The 14,112-nt window shown below is 49.3% G+C and overlaps 1 protein-coding gene and 1 pseudogene across 1 annotated transcript; one reads left to right on the forward strand and one right to left on the reverse strand.

Moving 5' to 3' along the window:
• Positions 1-2,524: 2,524 nt before the first annotated feature.
• Positions 2,525-7,243, forward strand: LOC129558029 (tubulin alpha-3 chain-like). The gene is made up of 5 exons (XM_088839332.1): positions 2,525-2,533; positions 4,327-4,549; positions 5,030-5,178; positions 5,268-6,067; positions 7,057-7,243. Exons 1-5 carry the CDS (start codon positions 2,525-2,527, stop codon positions 7,241-7,243), a joined length of 1,368 nt encoding a protein of 455 aa, XP_088695458.1.
• Positions 7,244-7,346: 103 nt separating this feature from the next.
• Positions 7,347-7,852, reverse strand: LOC129559304 (mitotic-spindle organizing protein 2 pseudogene; annotated as a pseudogene).
• Positions 7,853-14,112: the final 6,260 nt, after the last annotated feature.

A 14,112-nucleotide genomic window follows, 5' to 3' on the forward strand; every position in this document is an offset into this window, starting at 1 on the left:
CTGTGTATACTACATTTGTGGAGATGCTCCAGGGAGCCTAGCCCAAGCTGGGCTCCCTGGGCAATGTTGGAAACCTCAAAGGATTGTGCAAAAATCTCAGTCCTCCTCCTCACCCTTCTTCTCTTCCATTCTTTCTTAAATAGCACATGGTCCTCTCTGGTCCTAAGAAGACCCCAGTGTTATTATTTATGTATTCCCTTTTATCACTACCCTGCAATCTCATTCTTTACCCTACAGGCAACCATTCCAATGTTTAATATGTATCTTTGGTGTTCTTTCAAAATGGTGGTGTTATTTTAGTGTGTGTGTGCTTCTTAATTATTAAGCAGTTGGTTATAGGGGTAATTCTGCTTTTCATTCTCTTAACTCAGCATTATGCTAGAGTTTTTTCCTTTTTCTTACATTTATGCATTAAATTTTATATTGAAATACAACATACTTGTACTAAAATGCAAACAAATCTTATTGTATAGCTCAACAGATGTTTAATAAGCGAAAACACCTTTGTGGCCGCCATCAAGATCGGGATAGAGAACGTTACTAGCACCCTCAGAGGTTTCCTGTACCTCTTAGTCAGTAGCATACCCCTGTTCTGATTCTGTTACCAGAGATCAGTTTGCCTGTTTTGAACTTTATAGAAGTAGAACCATATAATATGTATTCTTTGGTTTCTGGTTTCTTTTTCCTAAAAGTATATCTTTGAGATCCTTTTCTCTTTTTGCATTTAGTGAAGTAGTTTGCTTTTTTTCTTTGCAGTATACTATTTCACAGTAGATTTGTTCATTTTTTTGTTGATAGGCATCTGTATTGATTTCCATTTGGGGCTTTTATGAACACAGCTGTTACGAAGACTCTGTGTGTCACCTGGTGGACGTGTGTAGGTCTCTCTGAGAGTATATACTGTGGAGTGGAATGGCTGCACCATAAGGTAAGTGTGTATTTAGCTTTGGTGGATACTAGCACTATTTCTCTAAGCTTCTCTCCGTTTCCCCCCATTCCTAGTCTCAGCCTCTCTTTTCTGTTTCTCCCCTGGGGCTCTGTCCCTTGAAGGTCTTGGTCGATGTCAGCTTCCCCTGCTGTTGCTGCTGATTATCACACGCTCCCCCTGCTAAACTGGCCACGGGTGAGATGATTGTGGACACCTACTAATCCCCACGGGACAGATCATCCTGGAGAAGCTGTTCACAGTATGTTCCTCATCGATCCTAAAGTCCCAAGAGATGCAGCAGATGAAGAGCCCTGTGGAGACATTAAGACTGTACAAGACACATTTCTGGATACCACCTGAGCATTTTTACATTCACATCACATTCGCTACCTCCTCCTTTTGGAAGACCCAGTGACATGCCAGGCCCCTTTCCAGAGGGCAGGCAGGACAAGTCCCATTTTCCAAGAGTGTAACCCCTGGGTTACTTGGACCAGCACACAGAAAGGGGAAGTGCAAAGAACAGTTTGATTTAACAATTAAGTGTTCACATTAACATTGCCTTCTTTTTTATAGCAAGTGATTTCACTTTCGATGGTAGTAGTATCACTTGTCTTTAAAAACTGAGGTATCTTAGAGTAGAGTATTTAACAAAAAAATTAGGAGAATTCGCTGGTGGTCCAGTGGTTAGGACTTTGTGCTTCCTCTGCAGGGGGCGTGGGTTCAGTGTCTAGGCAAGGAACTAGGATGTGGCAAACCTCTCAGCTCGGGGAGGAAAAAAATAAGGCAGAACAAGGATGTGATGTGAAAGTGATGTGCAAAAGAGCAAAGTGAGGGAAATTCTGACAAAGAAAAGAGAAGGGGCTTCAGAGACAGACAGGCACAGGGACTTGTGCAGGGTTTGCATAGCTGCCTAGGTGAGGACTGCAGCTCTGCCCTCCCACAAGCATTAATTAGAACAGACTGTCCAGAATGGACAGTCCCTCGGCTGGTCAGTGTCCTGCATTCTCAGTCGCCCAGAGCCCCACTGCTAGCAGGGGCACAAGGTAACAGCATTTTATTTAGAAAAATGTAAACTATATTTATGTTGGTAGTCCAAAACTCTTAATCTTTCTTAACTAAAGACTTCAAGTTATAAGACAAAGTTGGAAGTTGGCACAGTGAAGCCCTTGTATATCATCGCTTGGGTTCAACCTTTGTTAATATTTGTTTACTTTATCTATTGCTTTTATTTTTAAATTGTTTTCCTGAACCATTTTATGATCCTTTGGCCTCTTCTTCTATATTACTATGACCAAAACAATAAGTAGTAATTCTGTAAAATAATCCATATCTTACACTATTCAAATATTCCCAAGCATCCAAAAATGCCACCCCAACCCACTGTTTTCTTTGAATGGGATCCAATGAAGTTTCTGCATTGGGTTTGATTATGTCTTCTACTAAAAATTCAAGCTTTTAGGTTACAGGCTCAGTTCCAGCAGATCATAAGAAACAGATGACAGTCCTGCAGATCTGAGCTTATATCGTACCCCAGATATACCACTTGGGGTTCGCCAGAAAATGTATTGCATTTTCCGTGGTCGTCTTGTCAATAGTATGAATATTGTTGTGTCATATTTTTATGTGTAGACACTTAAATTATACCACAGTGACTGCAACTTTCCTCATTTCTAACATACCAGAAACCTCAGAAATGGAAGTGACCCAGGGTCCTCTCTCCTCCGAAAGGGCCACTAGAGGAAGGAGACGGCTGCCCCTTCTCCCCTTCCTGGTTGGGTGGCGCTAGGGAAGTAACGGCAGGACGTGGAGAGAGGAGGCCTGCTACCGTGGTGGTCCTCTGAGCCCAGCAGTGTTCATAGGCCACCTGCATAAGGGCGGGCCTGGTGTTGGGTCAAGTAGTCTGTGAACATCTCTGTCGACAGAGGACTTTGATGAGAGACAAAATGGCTCAGATTTGGAACCAGTCATGGTCCTGGGCTGGAATTTGATTTTCCTGAGGACTCTCAAATATGGGGATTGTACGCCTATTCTACATATGAGGAAACCAGCTCAGAGAACTGAGCTTTTTGTCCAGTGACCTTGCCCCAGCTAATGAGGTGGTATCCCTGGGTGGAGCCCAGTCCCGACTGGCTCCACGACCCTCACTCATTTCACTCCTGCAGGTCAGTGCCAGGTTAAGGATTTAGACAATGTCTGGATTTCCTTGAACTTGGCCCAGGCCAAGAAGCCAGAGGCTCTCTCCAGGAATTTGGGTGGGGCCTGGGGCCGATGCTGAGTGGGCACAGGCTGCTGGCGCGGGAGACTGTTAGCAGAATCGAAAGCATCGCCCAGTCCTTTGTCAAGATTCATTTAGTCAGAGTGATGAACGACTGCGCCAGCAGGAGCTGAGAAAGGAGAGGCCTGCTGGGCTGAGCTTGCTTGGGAAGAGCAGCCCTCATGTCTGCTGCTCCTCAGGCTGGCCTGGGGTGGTGGTCCCTGGAATTCCTAGGGTCCCCTGCCAGGGTGCCTTGCTGTGTCTGGAAGGGCTGTCTGTTCACAGGCTGGAGAGATGTGTACAGAGAGAGTTTTATTTATTTATTTTTTTTTAGGTTTTTACTGTTTTTATTGAGTGTTGGGAAGACATTTATAATGACAGTTCAGGTCTGTCTCCATGCTGGATAGGCAGGTGCTCAGACAGAAAATGACTTTCTTCTTTTGCATTACAGTCCCCTGTGATGAAAAGGACATCTTTTTTGGGTGTTAGTTCTAGAAGGTCTTGTAGGTCTTCATAGACCCGTTCAGCTTCTTCAGAATTAGTGATTAGGGCATACACTGGGATTACTGTGACATTGAATGGTTTCCCTTGGAAATGAACAGAGATCATTCTGTCATTTTTGAGACTGCATCCAAGTACTGCATTTCGGACTCTTTTGTTGACCACGATGGCTACTCCATTTCTTCTAAGGGATTCCTGCCCACAGTAGTAGATATAATGGTCATCTGAGTTAAACTCACCCATTCCCATTCATTTGAGTTCACTGATTCCTAAAATGTCAATGTTCACTCTTGCTAATCCTATTTTGACCACTTGCAATTTACCTTGATTCATGGACCTAACACTCCTGGTTCCTTGGCCATGTTGTCCTTAACAGCATCAGACTTTCCTTTCACCCCCAGGCACATCCACAGCTGGGCGTTGCTTCCGCTTTGGCTCAGCCGTTTCACTCCCTCGGGCAGTCTCTCCACTCTTCTCCGGTAGCATGTAGGGCTGCTGTCAACCTGGGAAGCTCTTAGGACAAAGTCTGACAAGACCCTAAGAGACCGAAAGATATTAGAACTATTAAGAAGTCAGGTACATCTGTGTGCCGCGCAGAGACCACTGTCATGTTGCCCGGACTCACTCGTAGCTCTGCTTCCAGCGAGAGTGCATCTCCATCCACGTGGGGCAGGCAGGCGTCCAGATCGGTAATGCCTGCTGGGAGCTGTACTGCCTGGAGCATGGCATTCAGCCCGACGGCCAGATGCCCAGCGACAAGACCATCGGCGGTGGGGATGACTCCTTCAACACGTTCTTCAGTGAGACTGGGGCTGGCAAGCACGTGCCCAGGGCTGTGTTCGTGGACCTGGAGCCCACCGTGGTCGGTAGGTACCCTCCCACTCGTCAAGGGAAGCCCAGAACCTTCGCCAGGTGCCTCCAGGTCAGAAGCCCGACGTAGTTTCTGAGGGGAGGGGCTACCCAGGAGACGAAAGACAGTCACCCCGGACCTGGGAGACCTGGGCCCCAGGGGTTACCTGGGGCAGCCAGGCTGGCACCCATCCAGGGTGGCAGGACTGGCCCAGTGACGCCCGGGGTGGAGCAGCGGGTGTGGGCAAGAGGCGCACACAGAGCCACCTGGGCACTCGTGTCCTTCGGGAACCGGCCACACTGGGGCTTGTTCCGTGTTGACTGGACCCTCCTGGAGCCGTGAATGGCAGGTGGGCCGAGTCTGTCTCGGTGACTCTCCTGGGAGACCCAACCCCCGGCCTGGGAGGAGCGGTGGGGGCCGGCAGACGGGCGGGTCCCGGAGCCGGCCACGGGGGTGAGGCCAGCGTCCTCCAAGCCCGGCCGCTGTCCCCCCGCAGATGAGGTGCGCACGGGGACCTACAGGCAGCTCTTCCACCCGGAGCAGCTGATCACCGGGAAGGAGGACGCGGCCAACAACTACGCCCGCGGCCACTACACCATCGGCAAGGAGATCGTCGACCTGGTCCTGGACCGCATCCGCAAACTGGTGAGGGGGCACAGGGGCTCCCGGACGGGAGGGGAGGCCCGGGCTCTCGGCGGTGCGTGCGGCCCGGCTCACGCCTCTCCCTCCCGCAGGCGGACCTGTGCACGGGGCTGCAGGGCTTCCTCATCTTCCACAGCTTCGGGGGCGGCACCGGCTCGGGCTTCGCGTCGCTGCTCATGGAGCAGCCCTCGGTGGACTACGGCAAGAAGTCCAAGCTGGAGTTCGCCATCTTCCCGGCGCCCCAGGTCTCCACGGCTGTGGTGGAGCCCTACAACTCCATCCTGACCACGCACACGACCCTGGAGCACTCGGACTGCGCCTTCATGGTGGACAACGAGGCCATCTACAACATCTGCCGGCGCAACCTGGACATCGAGCGGCCCACGTACACCAACCTCAACCGGCTCATCGGGCAGATCGTGTCCTCCATCACAGCCTCCCTGCGCTTCGACGGCGCCCTCAACGTGGACCTGACCGAGTTCCAGACCAACCTGGTACCCTACCCCCGCATCCACTTCCCCCTGGCCACGTATGCCCCGGTCATCTCGGCTGAGAAGGCCTACCACGAGCAGCTGTCCGTGGCCGAGATCACCAACGCCTGCTTCGAGCCGGCCAACCAGATGGTCAAGTGTGACCCTCGCCACGGCAAGTACATGGCCTGCTGCATGCTGTACCGGGGGGATGTGGTCCCCAAAGATGTCAACGTGGCCATCGCCACCATCAAGACCAAGCGCACCATCCAGTTTGTGGACTGGTGCCCGACCAGCTTCAAGGTAGGAGGGCAGAGCGCGCGTGTGCAGCTTTCTACCCGTGGCTGGCCTGGGGGTGGGGTGCTGACCCGCCCGGAGGGTCCCTGTTCCAGGGGCTGCAGGGACAACAAGGTTAGCAATCAGTGAGCTGGATGCCTCGATCTTGACCAATACTCACGCACCTTCACTTCTTAGAAGCAACCCATAATGCTCATGGGCTAACATTCCTAATATCGTACACTTCAGAGACAGAGGCTGAGACAGCTTTTAGAACCTAACGGCCTCAGGGGCAGCGAGGGAAGGACGGAGCTTTCAGAGACCTCCGACTGCAGGCCTGCCTGTCCTCAGGTTTCCCTGCTGCTCGCCCAAGAACCGTGTCAGTCTATGGTGTTATTCTGTGATACAAACAATGGGTTCAGATTTCCCATTACTTCAGTCACCAGTTGTCACTCAATCTGAGGCAACGTTTACGTTTTTGTAGAGAGGATCTTCTATTTTTATGTAGTGTTTCCTGTGGGACCAAGGGTGGTTCACTGCTGTTTTTCCAAGCCAGACTTGGAATGCCGCCTCCCATACAAAATCACACTAATAATTAAGTGGCTTCTCCAACTGTGTTTAGTGTCACAGTGAAACGTCTGCCCAGAGAAGAGCATCCTGAATTTGAAGCCAAGTCCCAGAATGTCCCACCGTGATCACCAGACTAAGTGCCTGGCCACGCCTGGGCTTGTTAACCCTGCGCCCTCTTCCTTGTTGAGTCCTTTTTCACAACTGATCTGCGTTAGATAAGGTGCTGGCTCCTGCGTCTGAGCCCTGAGGAGTCCCATTTGAATCAGAGCTCGCCTCTGACCACAGCCACGGTGTTGCACCCTCCTGGCCCCTGTCAGCCCCTCAGGACACCTTGCCAGGGACCATCTGAGGGTGTACCACTCACACATGGAAAGTGACTCACGGGGTAAAGCGTGTGTGTAACAGGGCTCAGCAATTAGAAATATCCACGAAGGTAAACCTTCCGTAGATGCTTGCAGGCCTCCGAGGTTAGGTTTTAGGTTGGTTTGAAAGCTTTTTTGTTACCATGCCACGCAGCCTGAGGGATCTTAGTCACTGGGCCAGATCAGCCCTTGGCCCCCTGCAGTAAACCGCAGCATCTGGACCACAGGGAAGTCTTGCTTCCCGTCCTGGCCGAGTGTGTGAGCCAGAGGGGAGGCCAGTCTGTGGAGAGGTACAGGAGGTCACACTGCTGTCCCCGCGGAAGACAGTTCACCCCTGATGGACAGGAATGCATCCTCACTTGTCAGTCTGAGTGTGACTTCATGTGTTAACCGTTTGCTCAGGGGTGCACCATTTTCGTGGAATCTTTTTCCATGTTTGTATTAGGTTTTCTCGTTATAAAAGTGTGTATGTGGCAAGATATTTCAGTCGTGCAGAAGGCTGAAAAGCTTAAGTCCTCTTCTTGGGCAGCCTGGAGGCGCTGGGCTGGCGGGGCATCCTCTGGCTGGGTCCGTCCCGGCCGCCGCGTTCTGCCAGTGCCGGGCCTCCACCCAGGGCACCACCGCCCTTGTTTCTCCCTCGGGTCTCAGGCACGCTGGGCGTGGGCAGGGGCGCGGCCGTGGGGTCCTGGGAGTCGCTCGCCACCCTCTGCCCAGCGCACATGGACTTGAGCATCTGGAAGACGGCGAGGGGCGCCACGTTCAGCCTCAGCAGGTCCACCAGGATCTTGAACACGTACGGGTCCATGGCGCCGCCCGCAGCCTGCGCCAGCTCGAACAGCTCCATCTCCTCGGCGCTCACCACCTTCTTCCGCCGCAGCGCCAGCTTCTGCAGGGCCGCCTCCAGCCCCGGGGGCGCCCCCGGCCCAGCGCCCGCAGCCGCCATCTGCGGAACCGCGGAGGTGCGCGCCGCCCGGTCCCCGCCGCGCCCCCTACCGGCCCGCCGCGCGCCCTGCTCCCCGCAGCGGCCCCGCCGTCCGGCGCTCGGACCCGGGCGGCGGCGGGACTGCGGAGCAGCCGCGCCTTAGCGACTGGGCTCCCGCGCGCGCTCAGCAGGAAGCCCGCACGCAGAGCCGCGCCGTCGCCCAACAAACGCCCGCCAGGCCCGGCGCGCGGCTGTTCCGCCCAGAGAGAGTTTTAGAAAGCTGTCTGGTGAAGGCAAGGCAGAAGGACCAGTCTCAGAAAGGTTAGCACCCATACGACCCTGGGGATCTGGGCAGTGGGAACAGAGCAGTGGCTTCATCAAGGCACAGCTGTTGGATGAAGTTAACATTGCATTCCTCTGGGAAAAAAGCATCTGACTTGTCTAGTTTGAGTCAAGTGATCCAAGATCATTTGATCCTAGAAACGCAAGGCACCTTTATGTCAGTCTGCTGAGGGAACATGAGTGGAGAAGAAATAGTCCCCAGAGTGGCATAACCCAGTGCCACTGGAGACAAGGAGACAAGGCACAGGAGACACAGACACACACACAGGAGACAAGGCGGCCCTGTCTGCTGCAGGAAAACCACACAGGCTGCTTGTCCCACTTCCTGCCAGGCGGATGCTGCTGGTCTCTTCCAGAAGAGGTGCAGTTCCGAGTCTGTCTCTTCAGGCGTCATCCAGCTGGAGGCCATGCTGCTTCCAATTTTTTTTGCGTGTGATTGGTTGCAAGACTAGTATTAGAGTCACATCAGCTTTTCTCTGACCTGGGTATTCAGGCAGAGTAGCGGAAAGCAAACTGTCAGCCCAGAGCTGACACCAGCCATTCATGCTACTTTTAAACCAACAGGAACACAAGAAAACGAAAACTATGTACACAAGATGTTTATTGCAGCATTTATTATAGGGGCAAAAGGTTGGAAATAAACTCATTAATTTATTAAGCAAGTTATGGTACAAATTTGAGGATGATTACGTAGCTATTACTGTATCAAACAAGTTGTAGTAATGGGGCAAACGCTTATGATGTAATGTTGAGTGCAGACACAGAATATGGAATAAATCTCTGGTGGTCACTCTGTAGACTAAGTCCACATATGGGAACATGGCCAATAAGGAAAGTTTAGTTCAGTTCAGTTCAGTCGCTCAGTCATGTCCGACTCTTTGTGACCCCATGGACTGCAGCACGCTATGCCTCCCTGTCCATCAACCACTCCCAGAGTTTATTCAAATTCATGTACATCGAGTGGGTGATGCCATCCAACGATCTCATCCTCTGTCATCCCCTTCTCCTCCTGCCTTCAATCTTTCCCAGCATCATTTTCAAATGAGTCAGTTCTTTGCATCAGGTGGCCAAAGTATTGGAGCCTCAGCTTCAGCATCAATCCTTCCAATGAATATTCAGGACTGCTTTCCTTTAGGATGGACTGGTTGGATCTCCCTGCAGTCCAAGGGACTCTCAAAAGTCTTCTCCAACACCACAGTTCAAAAGCATCAATTCTTTGGTGCTCAGCTTTAGCAAAGTGAAAACAGTTTATTTGGGAGGATTATGGGTAATTGTTTTTACTTTACATTTTTTCTATTTTCAAAACATTGTGTTCTTTGTGCAATTATAAAAACGCTATCTCTTATGACCCATCATGAGACCCTGAGGAACCTATTAGAAGAAGGAGGATTGTGGAGCCAAGGTTAAGGAGATTGTATGAAGTTGGGCTGGTGGCTCCCAGTGACCCTCAGTCAAATTCTCCTACACAGGCTAAATATTGTTCAAATATTTAATGATTCTTTACCCAGCTCTTAAAGCAAAAATAGACATAACTTTGGTCTGTTGACTCTGCATCTTTACTGAAGATAAATCTCACATGATTGCACCACATGGGATATGAATACAAGCTATATTCCTATAAGTCCTTATTCAAGAATTGTGCCAGTTTTGTTTTTAATATTGCCAAAGGCAGAGCAGATCAGCTCATTACCCTGCTGGAGTCACTGTTAAATGTCGTTCCTGCCAATCATTTTTCGTCCTGGGAGAAGTTACTAATAGGTGGAGAACACACCTGCCAGGGAAGCGTATGCCCCATTGTGGGTAAGAACCTCTAGGAAAGTTTGGGGTGGGGCATCCAGATCTGCTCAGATGTATGAAAAAAAGAAACCTCCCAAGAGATCCTGTTGGTAGAGGATGAAGGCCCCTGGGGAATGCCAGGAGACTGCACACCAGCTTGAGGAAGGAGTGGCAGGTGCTGTGAGTTATTATAACTCAGTTACTATATTATAACCGAGTTATTATAACTCAGTGGTTATTCCAGCCCCTCCTATCTTACCTGATTCCACTGTAGGGGCTATAGGAGGTAAAAACTCAGTTTTCCTGTATAGACATCCATCCATTCCCTCATTCATTCAGGCTCCTCATTGAGCAGCAGTTCTAAGAAGTGGAATGTATAAGTGAATAAGGATCCCCTCCCTCAGGACACATTCTAGCCAAGATGCGTTTCTGGCTAGTGTCTTGGGAGGGAAGGTCTGGTATTGCCACATCTTAGCCTTTCTCTGCCCACATGGGATCATGAGGATGGAAACCATACACTAAAGCTGGTGGAGAAGCAAGGGTGAAGGAGCCTGGGTCCTTCTGTATTCTTTTGTGCTTATTTGTTTAGACTGCTGTGTAGAAGATTTCCCATTATTTGTTTCTGAAAGCAGCCCTGACTGATATAAACAGAGAAAGTGGGGGCACAGAAAATCTCTATGCCTGGCCTCTGAGTGTCTTAACATCCGAAGATAAATCTTCCCTGTTCTGTTCATTTTAGAAGATGTTCAAATTAGGTCTCCTGACTGAAGGCACTCAACTGTAAGAATGGAGGAGTGGGGATTTTGGGGTCTAAGTGGAGAGGGAAGTTGGGAAGGGTCCAGAAGCAGACTGGTGGCCCTGTGGGTATGGGGTGGCATGTACTAACTGGGGCCATTCTAGTTGCAGTACCAGAAATCCAGCTCAATGTGGAGGAAACTTTTTGTGACCGCTTATGAAAAGTCTGGGCATGGTGTAAGCTTAGGCACCAGTGAATCAAGAGGTCAGATGATATCATCAGAGCTGGGCTTCTGGGGACTCTCTTTCAGCCTTTCTCTCTTCTTTGTTGCCTTCATTCATTCTCAAGTAAGCTCTCTCCATGTGGGTGTGAGATGAGCTCCAGCAGGCCCAGGGAGGTACATTCTGTTCTTTCAGAATCTTAGAAGAGCATAGCAGGAGAGAGAGTGCTTTTCTTTCTCAATGGACTTTCCGTTCAATATTCTGAGTCTCATTGGTTTGTATTTATATCATGAGCTCACCACCATGATGACCATTATGACCAAATGGATAAATGCTCTGACTGGCCAAACCTTACCACATGCTCACTCAGGGAGGCAGACATGGAATCCCCTTGACCCAGCCCCATAGACTGAGGATGGAGGGTATGGCATAGTAAAAATAAGTATTTGGTGTTTGTCCCTGGTTCCTTTCACATAGCCACTAAAACCATTGCCATCTACAGAGTGATAGTGTCTTTTGTGTGCTAAGGAGATGAGATGGCTGGGGGTCCTTAGATAGCTTTAGGAATAGAGGCTGATTGCCAGGACGACCAAGTCATGATTAGAGGATTGGGATATTTAGCCCCATCCCCCAGTCTCCAGTGAGGAGATTGAGTTAATCACCAGTGGCCATCAAGTTCATCAGTCATACATATGTATTGGAATTGCCACAAGACTACTAAACAACAGAGTTTGGAGAGTCCTCAGGTTGGTGAACACATCAAGGTGCTGGAAGGGTGGCATCCCCTAAGAGGGCATGGAAGCTCCACCCACCTCCTTCCCCATATCTTGTCCTATACATTTCTTCCATTTGGCTGTTCCTGAGTTGTATCCTTTATATCCTTTATAATGAACTGGTAATAATAAGTTTTTTACTGATTCCTATGAATCATTCTGTCAAACATGGGACTCTTGGCTTTGTGGCCAAGCTGCACAGAAATATGGGTTACCTGGATATCTGACACTTGCAACTGGCATCCCACAGTCTTGTGGCACTGAACCCTTACCTTGCGGAGTCTGATGTTAACTCCAAGTAGTTAGTATCAGAGTTGAATTGGATTACAGGACAAACGGTTGTTGTCAGAATTGGCTGGTGTCTGGACAGTTGAAGAGCTGGTTATTGGTATTGGAAAAAAAAAAAGCATAGTGTGCACTTGCAAGCTTATAGGACACAGATCTTTGTAGGGACACTAAGAGGTGCACTTGAAGTCCCAACCTGTGTTCAGAGGCAGGCTTGCTCTTGTCCTGGGTTCAGAGTCAGGCAGTTCTACAGCACCAGCCTAGGGTCAGGTAGCTCCTGGAACACGTCCAGGAGTGGCTCAGGTTGAGAGTGGTCAGTTTGTATGTTTCAGGGTGCAAGTAACACTTGATTAGGAAATCTAGAGGAAGCAGATGTTCCAGGCAGGCTGTCTTGCATGGGCTTTGTCCAAGCCTATCTTCTATCCCAGATGCAGATGCATGCCATAGTTCCTTGTTCTTGTTGGATGGGAAGAGAGAAAGACTCCTCTCATTTGTAGAATGAAAACCTCACCATTAGCCAATTGTGGTGACCTGCCTAAGTGCCCCTGGACAGAGGGGGTCAACTAAGAAATGCCAAGGCTGATTGGGTTAAGCCTGGGCTCTGACTGGAAAGGGAATAAGATTATATCATTGCTTAGACTGGCCTGTTTGCTTACAAGAAATCCATGGAGGTGCAAGTAAAGATAGTAAGTTTTGGGTAAGTACCCTCAATGCAGAGCAGCAACTGTTGCCTGGTACAGCCCTGAGCCACCTGGAAAAGACCTCCTTACCTCCGCTACTCTCTGTCTTCCTTCCATCCCTTTTCACCCTTAATCTCCCCACCACTCTGTTCTAACAAACAGTATCTTTCCTTTTTGTCCTTCTCCTGCTCTCTGACTCCACTCAACAGCCTATTTCATGAGCTAATTTTAATTGTTTATACATTTCACCTTAGCATGGACTCTATGGATTTGGGCAGATTATATCTCATTAAGCCTCAAGTTCTTTATGTTTAGGGCTTCCCTGGTGACTCAGATAGTAAAGAATCTGCCTGCAATGCAGGAGACCTGGGTTTGATTCCTGGGTTGGGAAGATCCCCTGGAGAAAGGAATGGCAACTCACTGTGATATTCTTGCCTGGAGAATTCCATGGACAGAGGAGCCTGGCAGGCTACAGTCCATGGGGTGGCAAAGAGTTGAACTTGACTGAACGACTAACACTTTCACTTTCTTTATCTTTAAAATAGAATTAATATTGATCGCACACAATTAAACTTTACATTTAAGGGTTCTGAAGCTGGCCAAGATAAATTAAAACCACTAAATTCTATCAATCTCATCAGTTACAATAACTCTAAACATGTTAGCAATGACAGGCAAATTGGAGAGAAGAGCCAAAACTTGATAACCCATTACGGGGACAAGATTCCCAGATTCTTTTCCTCTCTCATCTTCCAGTTTTGAATTGAGGTCAGTCCCAGTATAGAACTGTGGAGAGGAACTATCCCTCTAGCTGGAGGACTAGGAAAGGGGCCTCTGCAAGATGAAGTGTGTATGGGAAAATCCTTGGGCTCACTTAATTTTTCCCATTTTTTTCCTACCCTGTTCCTACCCCGAGTACAGCCTCAGTTGCAAAGCAGCACTATTGGGCTAGCAGTGTAAATACCTAAACTTCAAGGGGAAACTCGTGTGAGCCAGAGTGCAGGGCAAGCCCAGAGAGGGGAGAGCCGAGGGAAGGCAAGCCCAGAGAGGGGAGAGCTGAAGGAAGGATCCCTAATTCTGTGGATGAACTGGCTTACCGCCAACCTGCACAGAGCAGACCCAAAGTAGCATAGCAAAGTCTTTTTAAAATTATTTTATTTTGAAATAATTGTAAATCCATTCTTCCCTGATAGCTCAGTTGGTAAAGAAGCTGCCTGCATTGAAGGAGACCCTGGTTCGATTCCTGGGTCGGGAAGATCCAATGGAGAAAGGAAAGACTACCCACTCCAGTGTTCTGGCCTGGAGAATTCCATGAACTGTATAGTCCATGGGGTTGCAAAGAGTCAGACATGACTGAGTGACTTTCACTTGCATAAATCCATAGGAGGTTAAAAATCCTATGTACCCTTCACCCACCTCCCCAACGGAGACATTTTATATAACTTACACATGCAACATCAAAACCAGGAAGCTGACATTGGTGTGACTGTTTTAACTAGATACAGGGCTTATTTAGATTTCATC

The sequence above is a fragment of the Moschus berezovskii genome, chromosome 8 (genome assembly GCF_049115385.1).
Source record: "Moschus berezovskii isolate FMDL1 chromosome 8, NW_MosBer_1.0, whole genome shotgun sequence".
Lineage (NCBI taxonomy): Eukaryota > Metazoa > Chordata > Mammalia > Artiodactyla > Moschidae > Moschus > Moschus berezovskii.

Coding starts and splice junctions, on each gene's coding strand:
- LOC129558029 (XM_088839332.1), top strand. Junction 4,550..5,029: donor CCTGGAGCCCACCGTGGTCG/GTAGGTACCCTC, acceptor GTCCCCCCGCAG/ATGAGGTGCGCACGGGGACC. Junction 5,179..5,267: donor TGGACCGCATCCGCAAACTG/GTGAGGGGGCAC, acceptor TCCCTCCCGCAG/GCGGACCTGTGCACGGGGCT.